This window comes from Lissotriton vulgaris, chromosome 12 (genome assembly GCF_964263255.1).
Source record: "Lissotriton vulgaris chromosome 12, aLisVul1.2, whole genome shotgun sequence".
Classification (NCBI taxonomy): Eukaryota; Metazoa; Chordata; class Amphibia; order Caudata; family Salamandridae; genus Lissotriton; species Lissotriton vulgaris.
The window spans coordinates 486593216-486610470 of record NC_141700.1 but is presented as its reverse complement, the minus strand read 5'-3'; the positions used below and the strand labels follow the sequence as shown (position 1 = coordinate 486610470).

The 17255-nt window shown below is 44.1% G+C and overlaps 1 protein-coding gene across 1 annotated transcript in view; it reads right to left on the bottom strand.

Moving 5' to 3' along the window:
* LOC147676815 (uncharacterized) overlaps positions 1 to 17255 on the bottom strand; it is a 230680-nt gene that overhangs the window by 158086 nt on the left and 55339 nt on the right. Inside the window, exon 2 of the mRNA XM_086945233.1 lies at positions 4137 to 4188. Within this exon, the coding sequence (XP_086801359.1) occupies positions 4137 to 4188 (52 nt within the window). The remainder of the gene's footprint in view (positions 1 to 4136; positions 4189 to 17255) is intronic.

Here is a 17255-nt window from a genome sequence, read left to right as displayed (position 1 = left end):
CAGAGAACCGGGCTCACCCGGAGACGTCTGTACCTTTAGTGAAAACCGGAATAGAACCCGGGGCCACACACATGCGAAGCCTGCGCACACCGAGCCATTGCCACAGAGCAAGCCCACGCATAGGCGCATGAAAGCCACCGGAGCCCCATACAGGAGAACCCCCAGCGCCGGACCCAAAAGCCCACATACAGGCAAGGGCCCTACAGTAACGACCTGGGGAGACACGGGAATGCACAAACACCCCACATCCCCGGCCGCCCCCCCCCCCCCCTGTAAACCCCTGGCACGCTATAGCAGCACCTAACCGGCCCCACAGGACCGGGGGAAGGAAGGGGGGGGGGGGGGATTAAAGTTCCAGGTACCAGGGACCGCTAAAGCAGGATCCTCAACCCCAAAACCCATGGACCAGCTAACGCAGGCCCATCTTACCTGTACAGCGCCTCTGGAGAGAATCGCGCAGAACAAAAAAACACAGCCTGTTGGTTGGGCCGGCCCGCCTCTTATAGAGGTCAGGGGTGACTGGTCGGCCATGTTGGGAGGGGGTGGGAGGCTTTTTTTACTTTGGAGGGTTCTGTCGTGGAGCTGAAGCTCACTATGTAACTCATGTGGCGAGGAAGACTTACGAGGAGGTAATGCTTGTTTTCACTGATGGCACTATTCATTTTCACTGCATCCTTCATCTAGCACCTGTAATGTGATTTGACATATTGAATTCAATTAATTATATGGTTCTAAGTAGTTGTTTCTGAATCATAACTTTTAGCCTCGGAGGTTTAGGCTTTTAACCTCTCCCGAATGGGACCGTTGTCTTGTTCTTGTTTGTTCTAGCCCAGGTTCCCAGGGTTACAGGGTTGCCACATAATAGTTTTGTAGATATAAATCAAGCTACATAAATAAACACATGAGGCCTTCATTCGTTATGCTTGACTTTTAAGTTTGCAGTAAGTACCATTGAGTACACCAGTCTGTGTTTTTTATTTCCTTTTCACTGGGATGAAAGCTCCATGCGTCTCAAGTACTGTGGCTGTCTCAAGTACTGTGGCTGTAAAAAACAGATACATTCAATTTTCACTCCTTCGTATTGCAATTCTTTTAAAAATTCCCTTGCCAAGATCAATGATACATTAGCATCGTGCAAGTTGTTACTGCTAGAGCAAGACCCCAGATCGTCCTTCTTGGCATTAATGGGTACTAGATCCTTTTCCAATTGCAGGATCTTTTTCCAATGCCCATAGGTTTTGACTTGTATCTCTGAGATGAGCTGTTCTGATATGTCCACACATTTTTCCATCATGTCATTAATTTTATGCATACGCTGTGTGAGGGTCTTTTTTTCTCATCTGTTGTTCACAGACTCCATTTCAAGTAGCAGACCTATTACTTTCATATTTGTGTTTACACTGGTCTCAATGTCTGGTTTTGGTAAGCAATTTTCTACCTCCCTTGAGGGGAGCTTTAGGGATGTTCTTGTCTCGAGCAAGAGTTTGGTCTGCTTGGGATTGGATATACCCGTTGTCTTGGCCACTATTCATTCTGGTTTGCAGGATATAGTTAATACAAAAAAAACTTGTGTGCAGCAAGAGCTCTATTGCATCCTGTAGCTGATTCTCCTTACCACTAAAAGCACTTGATAGTACCATGATAGTACTATGATGGACTTCAGTTCTATAACTGAAACATGCACTCTATTGTCAATTGCGTTAACACTGAGCATTAGGAATTACCAGTCTTTCGCCACAATTAATTTGCACTGATTTACACCCCCAGCATAGTGCAGGTGCCTGCCTACCACTTGGTAAGCTCCAGCGTGTTTCGTCTTTCCTTTATCCATGCTGAGCAGCTTCAATAAGCAGTTAGAGCTATGAGACGCTGCCCTATACGGGTTGTTTTCTGTGAGTTTGGTGCATCTGCAATCGGGGGCCCGCCAGACGCCTCCACGCATGTTCAACTCCCCTCGTTCCGCGCTGCTGTGCTCCTTACCCTGTCGGTTTCTCTGGTTCAGCGGCTGCTTGCAGGTTGTTGTATGAATGTTTTAGGACTCAGCAGCCTTATAGAAATTCATGGCAGGGATTTAGAGCAGATTGTTCAAGCATCCATCTTCGATTAGGGATTTCTGACGACACTCAGGCGGATGAAATTCTTAGCATGATATTCTGGTACCAGGCCACAGGTGGGTTCAGTGATGTGCGTGCACAGAAGGCTGTTGATATGGTGGGATGTTAGTAGTTTGTTGTTCCGCACATATATGCGCAACCTATATTAAAGTGTACGTTTATTTGTGTTTATGTCATTGTTTTTTCAAATGTAAATTATAATTTTAGGATGGTATAACAGTTGCACCCCTAACATCAAAGACTGGCTCCCTCTTCTCACTGCTTTGAACTGTACCCTACACATCATTGGGTCTGCCAAATTCCTTGGTATAACCTTGACAAAAGTCCTCTTCACGCAAAAACATATCAGCGCCGTCAGTAGAGGTGTTAACCATCAGTTGCTATTTCTTAGGAAACTAAAATCCTCCCTACCAGTGGCAGATCCCACAACTGCGGTACATGTACTTGTGTTATCCAAATTAGACTACAGTAGCACTAATCTGGTTTGTCTCCTGAAAATTTCACTTGCGTCGCTGAAGGCTAACTTGAATGCAGCAGCTAGGCTCATCACTGGATCAAAACAAAAAAGTGATCATATCACCCTGACCTTCAATCACTGAAATGGCTACCCTTTGAGGCCAGGATTCATCTCAAATTGCCTGTTTGACCCACAAAGGGTTGTACCACAATGCCCCCCTACCTTACCCGGAAATCCTTATCTGGAGGAAACACATCCTCCAGAAGTACTAGACCCTAACTCCTTAAGCCACAAAAATAAAAATAAAATAAAACGTACAACTGATCCTTCGCGGGAATTGCACCAAAAATGTGGAACTTTCTCCCTATTGAAATAAGATGCAACCCATCCACATCCATCTTCAGCAAAGAAGTAAAAATCCAACTATCCAACAAACTCCTCTTTCACTGAACTCACATTAATTTCCATGTGATTGATTCCTCACGCAATATGTCCGCTGCTTCTTGTCACGCGGGCCTGTACTTATGCTACACCTATTTCTCTGTTCACCATTAGTGCATGTATATATATATATATGTACATATATTGTATTTTTATCTAGTGCTATTTATTTCTTCCTGTCCTATCCTATGTGTTTATACACTATCTGAAAAAGCGCTCTGTCACCGAAAGGTTTTTCTTTGTGCTATATAAAACTCCAAAATAAATAAATAAATGAACCACTGCTTTTTAAGTCTTATTCACAGTTTGAATAAACTCACAGAGCAACTTACGGAAGAGCAATGGGCCAGCCCTCTACCCCAAGATGTTCTATTGATTCAGGAATTGGAGATATGTCTTAATATCATGGCCAACAGGCTCTTTTCTTGGCTATAGTAGACTTGTGTTAACAGACTGTGATTACGTCGGCAGCCTTAACTATAGGCAGGTTACTACATATCTCATCAGCTGGAAGACTCCAAGTTTTCATAGTACCAGTACCGCTGTGTTGACTTTAAGTTTCATCCTCACCATTTAGTTAAGTCTCTAAGCCACAAGTGAGAACTGGAAACTGACTACACTTTCAGAGATTTACAACAGTTACTCTTCAGCTTACACTTACCAAGGACATTGGTGTTCTGATGACTCTGCCTTCTGGCCAACAAAATCCTCTAAACATTCTGAGACAGAAACTCCACTCCACACCTTTCACGTTTCACACATTCCAATACAGGAGGATTTTAAGAGGCGAAGACACAACCCAACATAGACAAACCACAGAAGGGCAGGATTAAACAATCACTTAGGATGGTTTTGCTTTCTGGTGTAGTCAGCGGTACCTCAAGACATATAGATTGATAGTGGGGCAAAATGCATATGGGTTCCAATGATTGCTTAGTAGTCTCTGTGGATAATGGACCTTTTCGTACAAACTCAGAGATTGCAGACCTACACAGGAATTGGAAAGAATTTTCAGACATGTAATGTATTCCTTCACAAATAAATCACCCTTTTTGCTTTCCCGTGCAAGCAGTTATAGAGATTTGGCAAAAACAGAGAGGATTGGAGAGCGATCGAACACCTACCTAGCTGAATCACTTTCAAGTTAGAATGCTTGGCTGCTAGTTCATTCAGTGCCTAAAAAATACAAGCAAGTACAAGTTAATGTTGAAAAAAAATTAAAAATATATGACAAGTTGACAGAAATTACATGTAAATATCTCCTCTGGCATCATTTTTGAACTTTCTTTCTCTTTCTTCATTTTTCATATTTTTGTTTGCTGGCCACAAAAGGGATATTTACGTTGTGTGACCGATCATCTGCCATTTAAAGTGGTTTTTTATTTCAACAGAAAAATTATAAACCAAGGCCACATACTAGAGGTGAATTGAACACGAGGACACAAGAACATCTTTTAAAGGCACCGTTATTTAAAAATGATGCTCACATTTACAACATGAAACCATTTCTAAGTATAGCCACCTAATATCTGCAACCTCTATGCATTAGTCATTACAAGCTGTAAACTGATGTTAATCTGGCTTTTTCCTCACTCAATATATATTTTGTAGTTTGCTATAATCGAGCAATTACATTATCAATAAGTGTTAAAATACAAACTGAGCAGAAACCCCACTATTGAATCCAAATAGAATTTCACATCATACATTTATCTCAATGTAATACATTTTTAAAAACACTCCTATATTTGCCCTACCTAAATTCAAAACAGTGCCACTCTAATGGGAACTTTGACATTTGCAAGCCTAATAAATATTTAGCGAGCATTTTCACAATCCTTATACCAGCTCGTTTAAAATGAGATTTCAAATGTTTTTCCAGGCCACAAGTACAGCTGAACATGCCAGGAGTAATTGGAATAGCTTAGCTTATTGTTTAATAATACAGGAACAATTTAAACATGGTAAGTTCTGTTTGGCATTTAGTACTTTCAGGAAAAGGACACTTCTCATTAATGTCAAGTACCTTTTTGTCACTGGGTATTAGAAATTGGGTTACTGGTTGGCTGAGGTTTGCACCCTGACCAAGCAGAAACCACAATCCTAGTCAGGGTAAGTCAGATACACACCATAAATGAACCTGTAGCTTGGCACAGTGCAGTCAGGCTTAACTTTGGAGACAATGTGTAAATTATTTGTGCAACACAACACAGAGTAATACAATAAAAACACAACAAAAAGATTAGGAAAAAAGACATGTTTATAAATAAAACAAGACCAAAGCAACAAAAATTAAATAAGTAGAAGTTGAGATGCAATTTTTTGAAGTTTTAATGTATAAATAGTACTTCGAAGCAATAGGCACCTATGGGTGTTATCTTGTCAAGCTGGACCGGGCAAAGTCAATAGTACAAGCCGAATGCGATGGAGTGCAGGCTGGATAAAGAAGCCACGCAAGGCCCACTGGCAAAGTACCTTGATCTTGGTGGCAATAGCAAAATGCTGGGTGCAGCCAAGGGAAGCGTCGGTGTCGATCCCGCAGTCGAGATGATGCATCAACTTTCTTCACACAGTTGTGGCAATGCACAGGTCCCAATGGTGATGTGCTGAGAGGCGTTGATTCCATAGACGATGTGCCGGGTTTCTCCACGTGATCAAAGGGAAGCATCGATATTCCTACACTACAGCAGCTGCCATGCGTTCGTTCTGATACATCAGTTCTTTAAGGCAATGTGATGGTTCCGAGTGTGATGTGCTGATTCTGCTCCTGCAACAAATGATGCGTCAGTTCTGCTACACGTAGACAGGAGAAGCGTTGGGTCGACTCGAGCAAGAACCTGAGTCCACTTCCAATAGGCCAGGCACAGGAGCAGGGGGCAAAACTTTGATATCCCCGAGTCTCAAAAACAGGAGGAGAGTCTCAAAAACAGGAGGCAAGCCATCAAGCTCTTGGAAATCACTCTGGGTTCAAGCAGAGTCCTGTTCCCTTCCTCAGCAGGGGTAGATGGTAGCAGGGCAGATCAGCAGAAAAAAGTAGAATGACAGTCTTTTTAGCAGCACAGAAGTCTTTCTTCATGAAAGAATGTCTTTACAGGTCCAGAAGTGTCTGGTGTGGTGGGGTCAGGGACCCAGTACTTATAACCAGGTGTGCCTTTGAAGTGGGGGGTCACTTCAAAGAAGGGTCTTTGAAATGCACAGAGATATTTCTACCTAGATGTTAGAAATGGGGGTCTATAGTTGGCAGAGGTAGGTACCTTTCTCCAAATAGGGACACTTGCTTCTAGTTAGGGTAAGGGGGATACACTTCTAAAATAACCCCTGCTCACCCCCTTGGTAGCTTGGCACGAGCAGACAGGCTTATCTCAGAGGCAGTGTGTAAAGCATTTGTGAACACAAAGTAATACAGTGAAAACACTACAAATGGACACCACTCCAGTGTAGAAAAATAGTAAATCTTCATCTAAACCAACAAGACCAAATGCGATAAAAATCCAACATACAATACTCTTGAAAAATAGTACTTTTGTAAAATAACCTCCAGGGGCTACCTTGATACTGAATATGACAGAGTCTAACAATTCCAGCTGACCGTGTCTATACGGGCCAGCTAAAGCATCAACAGACTCTGACACAGTACTTTTCTGATGCTACCAACACATGGGTGCAAGTCGGTTGGGGCTAACTTCACACAATTGTTGTGAAGCGTAGCATTGCGGCGGACGATGTCCTCACAATTCGGGGAAGGCAGAGGCTCATTGAAGGAGTCGGTGAGACCATTGATTGCGTTGAAGGGTGATTCGGTGCTCGCGGCGTTGCTGGCAGGACAAGGTATGGCAATGAAGCCTGTCAAGGTTCCAGTCGGGCAGTGACGGGGTCGGTGACATCATTGCTGCATGTAGCGAAGTGTTGCGGAGTGCAGTGGCCACAGGACGCGTTGCAAGCAGCGGCTCGTTGAAGGAGTCGGTGAAACTAGGGTGGCGTTTCGAAGCGAGGCATTGCTCTCGGCGGTGCTTTCAGGACACTTAATTCTGAGACGGACTCAATGAGAGAGTCGGTTACCCTTTTCTTCTGCGGCGATGATCAAAGACGGTGCCTCCTGACACAGTGCGGTCTTTGTTGTTCTGAGACCTCTAGAACAGGGGGTAAGCTCAGTTCAATCCCTTGGATATCTTTACTTCAAGCAGGGGAACAAAGCAAGCAGCAAAGTCCTTTTCTCCTTTCCTTGGCAGCAAGTAGCCACTGCAGGCCAACCTTAGACAGCAAACAGCACAGGGCAGTGTCCTCCTCAGCTTCTCTGGCTCTTCTCATTGGCAAAGGTTCCTCTTGATTTCCCAAAAGTGATCTAAAAGCACACAGGCTCTGCAATGTCAGGCCTGAGTCACATTTTACATGCTGCTTTGGTGTGTGGCACAACCAGTGCTGCAAGCCCACCAGCAGCATTTGGTTTACAGGCCCTGGGCACACACATTGCACTATACTAGGGTCTGACAAGTAAATCAAATAGCCAATCGTGGAAACAGTAATCCATAACACTAATTTACAAAGGGAGCACTTGCACTTCGGCACTGAACAGCAGTGGCAAAGTACCCTAATCATCTAGACCAGCATAAATTAAGTCAAACACACAGCAAAACACAGGAGGTAAAGGCAAAAAATGGAAGGGAGACCCACACCAATGGTGCCAGGTCTAACACTAGCCCTTGCTCCAGACTAACCACAGGGGGTAATCAACTCTGTGTAGGAACAGGACACTGCTTATTCAGGTGTGTCAGCTCTTCCCTCCCATCCTGCCCAGGATGAGACATCAGGATGCAGATGGCCACTCAGACACACATAACCGTCTTTGTGTGTGGCTGTCTAGAGGGAATGCACAAAGTCAACTGGTCACCCTCTCCAGACGTGCATTTGAGACAGGCTGCCGGCACACAGAGCTTTCAAGAGCAAAGAAATGCTAACTATCTAAAAGTAGCATTTCTAAAATAGTAATGGTAAATCCAACTTTGCCAGTAAAGAGGATTTATCATTACCATTCCAATCATATAAAATATTACTAATCTACCCTCTCTCAATCAGGAATTATAGCTTAAAAGTGTAATAAGGATTTCTCAGTGTTAACCTATGAGAGGAGTAGGCCTCACAGTAGTAAAAATGAATTTGTGCTTTTTACTACCAGGAAATACAAAACTTAAAAGCACATGCCCAAACTTTTATTACATAGCACCTTGCCCAATGGGCTACATACGGCCTACTATAGGGGTGACTTATGTGTAATAAAAGAGGAGTTTAAGGCTTAGCAAGGGGGTTTTAATGCCAAGTCGACATAGCAGTGAAACAGCACACACAGGATTTGCAGTGGTAGGCCTGAGACATGTTTAAAGGGTTACTTGAGTAGGTGGCACAATCAGTGATACAGGCCCACTAGAAGCATTTAATTTACAGGACCTGGCCACATGTAGTGCACTTTACTAGGGACTTAAAAGTAAATTACATTTGCCAATTGAGTATGAGCCAATAGAACCACGTTTCGAGGAGAGAGCACATGCACTTCAGCACTGGTTAGCAGTGGTAAAGTGCCCAGAGTCCTAAAGCCTACAAAAACGATGTCAGAAAAAGAGGTTAAGGAAAGGCAAGAAGGTTGGGGTGACCCTTCAGAGAGGGCCATTTTCCAACACTGGGTAAGGTAGTTCTTTTAATAAATGTATGTCCTAAACATAATCTTGTGCATGAGATTTCCTATTGAGAATGTACCATCAAGCAGAGTAAAAGATGTTTCCTTGGCCACTAATCTGAAATGGCTTTTTGTATGGGAAGCATATTAAATTTTTCTCAACAGACCTAAGTCTGAATCAAGATTGTAGTTTTTTAACTAACTTAACAGTGCTAACTCTTAATCTCTTTCAGAGACACAGCGACTACCTGTAAAAGAGAGACCAGGAGTGTGGAGGAGGTTTCCCCCTCAAGTGACTGGTGAGATGTTGACTCTGCCTCCCCTCCCTCTCTCCAATTACCCCAGAACGAATGGAGCACGGACAGGTATCCTTTCTTTTCATCGCCAGAGGAGGACATGGGAGAAGGCTCCTTTAACTGGGCGTACACGGATGATGAAGCCAAGCCCCCGACTGACGAAAGGACCGTGGGATTAGCCAAAAGTGAGGAAGACCGAAGCTCAGCGTGTGACGACACCCAGGAGGCGTACGGAGTTCATGAGTTGGTGCAGGAAGAAAGAGACGGTTACCGGAGTGAAGGAATGAGACGAGCACTAGCTGAAGGAGTTGCGGAGCCAGTAGGCCAACGTCCCAGCGAAGCGCCGTGCCACACTCCCGAGGGAGGAGTGTGGCTTAAGCAGGTACGGCAGCGGTTCGCAGGCTGAGTTGGGAGGCAGGGAGACTTCCCTCCATAGAACCGCTAACGTCTTGCTTGCATCCTGTGTCCATAGTGTAAATACTCTTTCCTTTACTCTCCTATCCCACATTCCCTCTTCACCCTTTCCTCACAACCGCTTTTCCTCACGCCCACTCTATAGACCCACATTATTAAAACACAAGTGCAGCGGTGACCCTTTCACTTCCCCGGTTCCTCTTGGGCAACTGGTCAGAAAACTTGTGTCCTGATAGCATCTTCTCTGTATTCCTTTTTCCCGCATGGCCGGTGGTGAGAGAAACCAAAGACCAGGACGAAAGGAGTAAAGAGGGAAGAACAAGGCCACTGAGACTACTACCCCCTTTTCGAGGGAGACTGCTAACATGGATCCTGCAGGGTTTGGAAGAGAAAGAATCATGTCCCGTTATAAAAAGACTTTCCTAAAAATAAAATCCTATATACCCAGATCCAGTCTCCGGTCCCTTCCTGTAACCCCGCCACACTACCCAAGAAATTTAACCACCCCAAAAATGTTTCCTCCCTCCCCTCCTAACTTCCATCGCTTTTTCATAGCATTTACACAAAGGAGCAGCAAGCTAAATTGAATCACACGGTCATTCCACCGCAGCTCCTACATAAATAACTTTATGAGAGCTTGGCGTAAATTGGTCAGTCCTCATAGATCAGTGTACCCTACATCCTCTAGCTCTTACTTTCCATAGATTATGGAACCCTCTATGCATGCAAAGCCCAATTCGGCATCAGGTGGAAGCAATATCTCTGTAGGAGATACCTCCCCACCCACAACAACATTTCACCAGATGTGGGAAAACCAGCTGACGCATCAGAAAGCACATTGTTGACTGTCTTTTGGCTTCCACTGCTGGGACCACAGTGTTTGAGTGCTCTCTCTTGGCTCAATGGAGATGGGGTTGATGCCGTCAGATCGACTTGGTGGGGTTGTTATGTATATAGAAATGAGGACCATTTGGGAGTGTATTTCTTATTGAAGAGTATGATGCCCTTGGATCATAGTGACTGAACATTGACCCTATTGGTAAGGTTCTGCTTTAGGGTTCTCAGTCAGTTGTCTCATACAGAGGACGAAGTCAACAGGATCGGAGGGCGACGACATGCTCATACTTTTTTTAATTTATGAGAAACAGTTCACCTACTTTTTGTGAAAGGGCATTCATCCTGGGATGGTTAATTCAGATAGTTTAAATGCTTCAGCTGACGTCTCAGATAGTCCCCTGTGCTGTGAAACCGAAGACGGCAGACACCGCAACAAGAAACAAGCATTTTGGCCAGGGTGCCTGCTTTCTTGAAGAAATATAAATGTGCACAACTGGTTAATCTGTAAATGTCAAGGATGCTTGGAAGCCAGTATTGGCTTTAACTGATGGAATCACTTGACGCTTCCTGATAACACAGATGTATTCTTTTTAGTTAGTAGTGCAGGGAATTATCAGCTGAACTGTGAAGTACATGCTTTTAAGGGGCAGTTATATAAAACCATTTGCACTACGTAGAGCCTGGGTATTACTGAAATCTATATTTTGGAAGCACTTTTTATCTTAAACTTTTTTACGCATTTTGAGTGGCCTATCTTAGAAAGCACTGTGAATATGTAAATCATTATTTTATACTTGCAATATGTCACAGGCCGGGACCTTATAGCACTAAAAATGCACAAGTCACTAACCAAGATGCAGGCCCAGATTTATGAAAGGATTGTGTCACTCCCGCATCACGAAGGGTGACGCAAGGGCAACACAATCATTAACTCAGATTTACCAACCCATCCAAAGGCACCTTGCGTGGCTATGCGTGGGTTGTTAATCTGGGGCGACACAAGGCTGGGCAGGTTGGTGCCTTGCATTACTCAGCACCAGAAAGGTGTTGCATGGATGTGAGTGGGTGTTCCCATGCATCCACCCATGCTTTCTGCCACATTCCCAGATTCCCCTAGAGTAGTAAACCAGGAAATGCATCAGAATTGTACTCTGGTCAAATAGAGGCGCACTGTAAAAGTAAAACATTATTTGCATAGTTACTTTAAACCAATGCAATACATACAAATATACAGCCCTGTTAAAAATGTTCCATATTTTAAAAAATACATAGTCCCTTATGAACAACGCAGCGTGAGCTGCAGAAAGCCATTTCTGTGTCATTGCAGTTTTAATGTCACGGCTAATTTTGTCTTTACTGCCTGTTGAAAAAACCATCCGCTGTGGAGTTTTTCCGGTCACTTAGAGAGATATCCCCCATACAGAGATTGTCTACAAAGTAATAATCAGTTTAGCATTTTTGAGCGAGCTGCTTCGAGAAATTTAACTAGCCTAGTATTCAAGTGTGGTGATGAAGGCTCAAAACATGCCAGGACAGCTTGTCTCCTTGTCCTGATCCCTCTTTGATTGAGGGGAACTTTTAGCAGCTGTCTCCTTTCTTGACACAGCTCCGTGCACGAGCAGATGATGTGTGTGATGTCACCCTGATCCTTCTTGCACAGACTGCAAAGAGTAAAAGCCTGCTCCCTTTTCCAGGGGGGGAGCTGCTGTGTAGTTGGGAACACTCCTAGACTGAACTTTAAAAAAAATTGTTTCAGTATTTTTGAATAGCCCAAATTAAAATAATGTTGTGGGGCTAAAGACTTGTATGTAGCCAAGGTCATCCAGGCATGCGCTCTAAGTGAGAAGGTCGCCTTATCCTCTAGCAAGGAGAGTGTCTTAAGCGTCTTCTGCACTGTTTTTTTAAACGCCGAATGGAGACAATGGGTGTCCCATAAGGGAAAGAGGCCTGTGGTCGTCAGAGCCTCCTCAAGATATTGGCCAGCGGATGAGTTCTGCCTCTGTTGTATCTCTCGCCAGAGGAGATGGTTTAATGTGCTGGGGTTTGCTGACCTAATCTTGTGCCAGCAGTTGATAAAAGCTCCGTAGCTGGCCCAAGTTTGCTTTATGAGACCAAACTCCGGACAAATTTGTGCCGGTGAGGTGTTGGTCGGGAGGCTGAACATTGTTCTATATGCTTTAACAAATGTCTTATCCGGCAGATTACTAGCTCTCCCACATAGTGCCTCGGTGCCGTAAGTAATAGAAGGTAAAATTTTGGCCCGGGCTACCATCAAGAGTGGATTCAGAGTGGGGCCTTGTAGTTTGGCTGAGACACCTTTCAGAGAGAGTGCGAGAATCATCCCTTTCCTTTTGATCTCCTGTTGCTGGCGGTTGACTAAACCTTCTTTATCTATGTATATACCCAGATACTTGTAAGCCTCTGCTGACTCAACGTGTTTATTACCCAGGAACCACTGATTGGGCTTTTTTCGGTTCTTGTTAATTGTCATGGTCCTTGTTTTGTTTAAGTTTATTGAGAGACAATTTTCTTCAGCATAGCCCTCTAGGCAATTAAGGATATGTTGCAGGCCCACAGCCGTATAGCCGAGTAGGACAACATCGTCCGCATAGAGTAGATTAGATATTGGGGAGCCCCCTAATATAGGTGCGTGTGAGTTGCAGTTGTTAAGTGCCAGGGTTAAGTCTGCCATGAATAGATTGAATAACATGGGGGCCAGCACGCAACCCTGTTTCAGCCCTTTTGATGTTTGAATTTTCCTTGAGAGATGCTTTCCTGAGCCCAGTTTTACTTTAACCCAGGTGTTGGAATGTAGGAGCATGATCAATGATAGAAGATTGTTGGGAATGTCCCATCGGGCTAGCTTCGACCATAATTTGGGCCTATCCACATTGTCAAACACGGCACTATAATCAATAAAACAGGCATGGAGCTGCTTGTGCTTGGTTTTTGCTGGGTCCATTATCAGTGACATTGCCATGATGTTGGTTATTGTGCCGGTGCATTTTCGGAATCCTGTCTGGTTGAGCGGGATTATTTTTTTGTTTTCTGCCCAATTTGACTGTTCCTCTAGGAATGTGCCTGCAAAATATTTGGCTTCATTAGCGATCAGGGCTACTAATCGATAATTGGCTGGTAAGAGGCGCACTGAGGAAAAATATCTTTATTTCTCCTGGTTTCCTTTTTCTAAGTGTGTTCTTTTCTACAGTACACTTAGAAACAGGAAAACACCTCCAACGATTGCTTTTATGCAGGAAGGTTGCACTTCCTGCACATAAACAATCCTGACTGCAATGTATGAACCCTTGAACCTTGATGCAGAGTGCACTAGCACAGGGAGAGAGCAGGATTGCGCTTAATGTGAGTAAATATGGTGCATTCCTGCCCTCTCAATTTGGCGCAGAGCAGCAAGTTACTTGCTGTTGCTGTTGCATCAAATAAAGATTACACACATTGAACTCTGCATTGTATTAACTAACAGATGGTTGATAATGTACTATAGTGCACTTCCCACTGATTAACTTAACTTGTGTTAATTTTTTTATTTAAGCTGCACTTTTTTTTATATGTAGTTACCTATAGGTGAAAAACCAAAAAAAAACTTACTGAATATTTTGGTTTTATTTGCTGCTCTTTTGACCCTGCCCCTACGGTCATTAACCCCACCCCCACATGCAGCATCACAGTTCCCATACTTTTTTTGTAATGCATTTTGACCCCTGGTCTCATATGATTACAGTAAAGAATCTTGATAGTCCTCAGTCCAGCCTCCCTTCAAAGTATGTCACCTGAATTAATGAAAAATGTAAGACTACTCTGGAGGGGTTAGCTTCCTATCAATTCTCTATCTTATTCTTTCTCTTGTGGATGAAGTGGCAGAGCAGTTCTTGGTATCCTTTGAGGAGTTAATGTTCCCTTTCATGCAGATCTTGGTTGACTTTGTTCCGCTATGCTTCCGTGGAAGTGCATTGGAGGTTAGCTCATAGGCCTTTTCCAGTTGTTTCTTAAAATGCTTCATGAATAGACATATCTCAAACAACTGACATTTCCAGTGACACTGATGTAGATGTAAACATGTACTTCGTAATTCTTTACGAATATGTGATTAAAGGGAGGGAACACTATAGAATCATGATTTATTTACTAGTATGTATCATGCCGGCCTTGCATAGGTAGGGTTTAAGAATGTCCAGCAGCAGGTATAAGGGTGTACTCTAAAAGTACTCCATCTAAGTATTATCCCAGGAAAAATATAGGTGAGTTCTTCTTGGCTCCTACCAGCTTGTTGTCATAGTAACAACACTGGCTGCAACATAGTCTGCTAGGTACTTGATTGTGTGAAGATTCTCCCTCTGGGGCATTGTCACAGTAGATATATTCTGGTCTTTGCAGAAAATAGCCAACACATATAAGTCAAGTGATCCATGATAAGGAATTCATGCCTTACCAGCTATCAGGTGCAAGTAACAGGAAGTCGATCCAGACCCAATCCACAGGTCTGGGTGTCCTGATGCTGCAGCTGCAGCTTTGCACAGTTTCTGTGGCTAGAGAGACTAGTAGGTCAGTTTTTACTCTAAATTGGCATGTTAACTGTTTCCCTGTGAAGAACTGAGCACCATTTCTAAGATTTACTGGAGCAGCACCAACCCCTTGAATGAGGGAAAACATGGGTTTTAAACTCCAAGTACAGGATCCTTCCTTGCACAAGAACCCCGAGTTCAAAGAATGATGTCTGATTCTGGGGAAGTACCTCAGGCTGAGGTGAACGGTTTTCCGATCTTCCTTAAATTAAGCAGGGTCAGGACAAGAGCAAAGAGGGGCATTTGAGCTAATAGAGTTAGGGTTGGGAAAAATAAAATCCATAGTTACTGGACGTAATTTCGACCAGCATGACGAAATACATGTACATGGTGATGGACAAGTCACAGAAACAGCCATTGGGTCAGTGTTGGAAGCTGTTGAAAAGGACCAGAGGAGTTGCACAATCTTATCATGAAAAATATTGGCTAGCTGTGACCTAATGATGGGAGGGGTAAATGTTTCAGGATTAGCCAAAAACTTATGAAGAGCAAAAACCTCTTTTGGGCTCTTTTGCAACTCTGATAATTCTTGATAGAAATTTGTGGAAACATTCATTAGAAGTGTGTTATGATTCTTGAGCTAGTTTTCAAATCTTTTATCTCCCAAACTGTAGCTGAGCCACCTTAATCTTTGAAATCTTTTGCAACTTCTGTTAGCTAAGGCCAAATGAAATGTGTGCCAAGGGGCAGATGAAGTGGAGATCTGCAAAGTAAAAGATTTCAGCGCATATTATCAACAGCCAGCGGTAATTATCGCTGGCCGCTCATAGCGTGAGATTTAATATCGCTGGAAATTATCACCATTCTACCGCTGTATCAAATACGCATAGCCCAATGGTGATAATTATTCCAGTGATAGTGGTGTTTTCCATGGAACATTGCTGGTTTTCTAGCGATGTTCCATGGAAAACTGCGATATCCTTGATGATAGGGCCTGTGGTCTTATCCACATAATCCACCCCCATGTTAGGTATGCCTTGGTCAGGAATTTAACAGACGTTAAATTCCTGCTTTAAGGCATACTTAACACGATTTCAAATACCGCTACCCTTCCTTGATAATATCGAATGTGCCTTCGCAATATTTTCCTTAGTTGGTTTCACAGCCACGCCTACTTTGCATCTCATTAGCAATGCAAAGTTAGGCGTGCAGGAAACGGGGGCTAAGTCAGCAAAACCAATCAATCAATCAAGTGACACTTGTAGAGCGCGCTACATACCCGTAGGGTCTCAAGGCGCTGGGGGGGGGGGGGGGGGTGCCACTACTGCTCGAACAGCCAGGTCTTCAGCTTCTTCCTGAAGGAGAGGTGGTCTTGGGTCAGGCGCAGGTCGGTCGGGAGGGAGTTCCAGGTCTTGGCGGCCAGGTAGGAGAAGGACCTTCCTCCCGTAGTCGCTCTTCGGATGCGGGGGACGGCGGCGAGGGCGTGGTTGGCTGATCGGGGGTGGCGTTTGGGTGCGTAGAAGTTGATCCGGCTGTTGAGGTAGCTCGGGCCCTGGTCGTGTAGGGCTTTGTGTGCGTGGGTGAGGAGGCGGAAGGTGATTCTCTTGTTGACTGGGAGTCAGTGAAGGTCTCTCAGATGTCCGGTGATGTGGCTGGTTCGTGGGATGTCGAGGATGAGTCTGGCTGAGGCGTTCTGGATCCGCTGGAGTCTCTTCTGGAGCTTGGCGGTGGTACCGGCGTACCGGCGTACACGTGCTAGCGTGTCCTTGTTGATTAAGCGATAAAGTTATCGCCGATTTACTCCCGAAAACGGATGCTAAAGCGGCGATAAGTTTATCGCCTGGCCTTGATAATATGCCCCCATATTAGTAGTATTAGATCTAATGAACTGGTAATCTACTTATTGAAGTTATATATATATATGAGCTATACTCATGGCGCAGTGTACAATTAGATGCTTTAAGACAATAGCCAGGGTGTATACCCAAAGCAAGGTCAGCTGCAGACTCTTCTTTGATCCACTTTTCAGTTGTAAATGATGCTACATCCACACTGGAGTCTTCAAGAGACTCCTCATCTCATGCATGCTTCACCGTCGAGTGAGCATTTAGTAGTAAACCAAAACTGTTTTGCATTAGTATTCCTACTTAGCTCCTGCCCATTTAACTGCCCATGCTAGAACATTTGAAAAACAAAGCAGGCTTTGAGGAGTGTGGCTTAAACACTCCAAGTCTCTTGGAAGAGACTGAACTAATAGGTTCTCTGCTACACAGAGATCAATTATGAAGAGCTAACATAAGGTGTCTGCTTAACCAAATGAGGTAGACGGAGCATGGTCCTGGGCAAAAATGGGGTGCAGACAGGCAAGGACGGGCGCAGACGGCCTAAACTGGAGCATTCCTGCTGCCATCGGCCTTAAACAGAGCAAAAGCGACCAGCATATTCAGGAGATGGCAAAAAGCGAGGTTGTGCACTCCCAATTTGGTACATCTAGACGGGATCACTTAC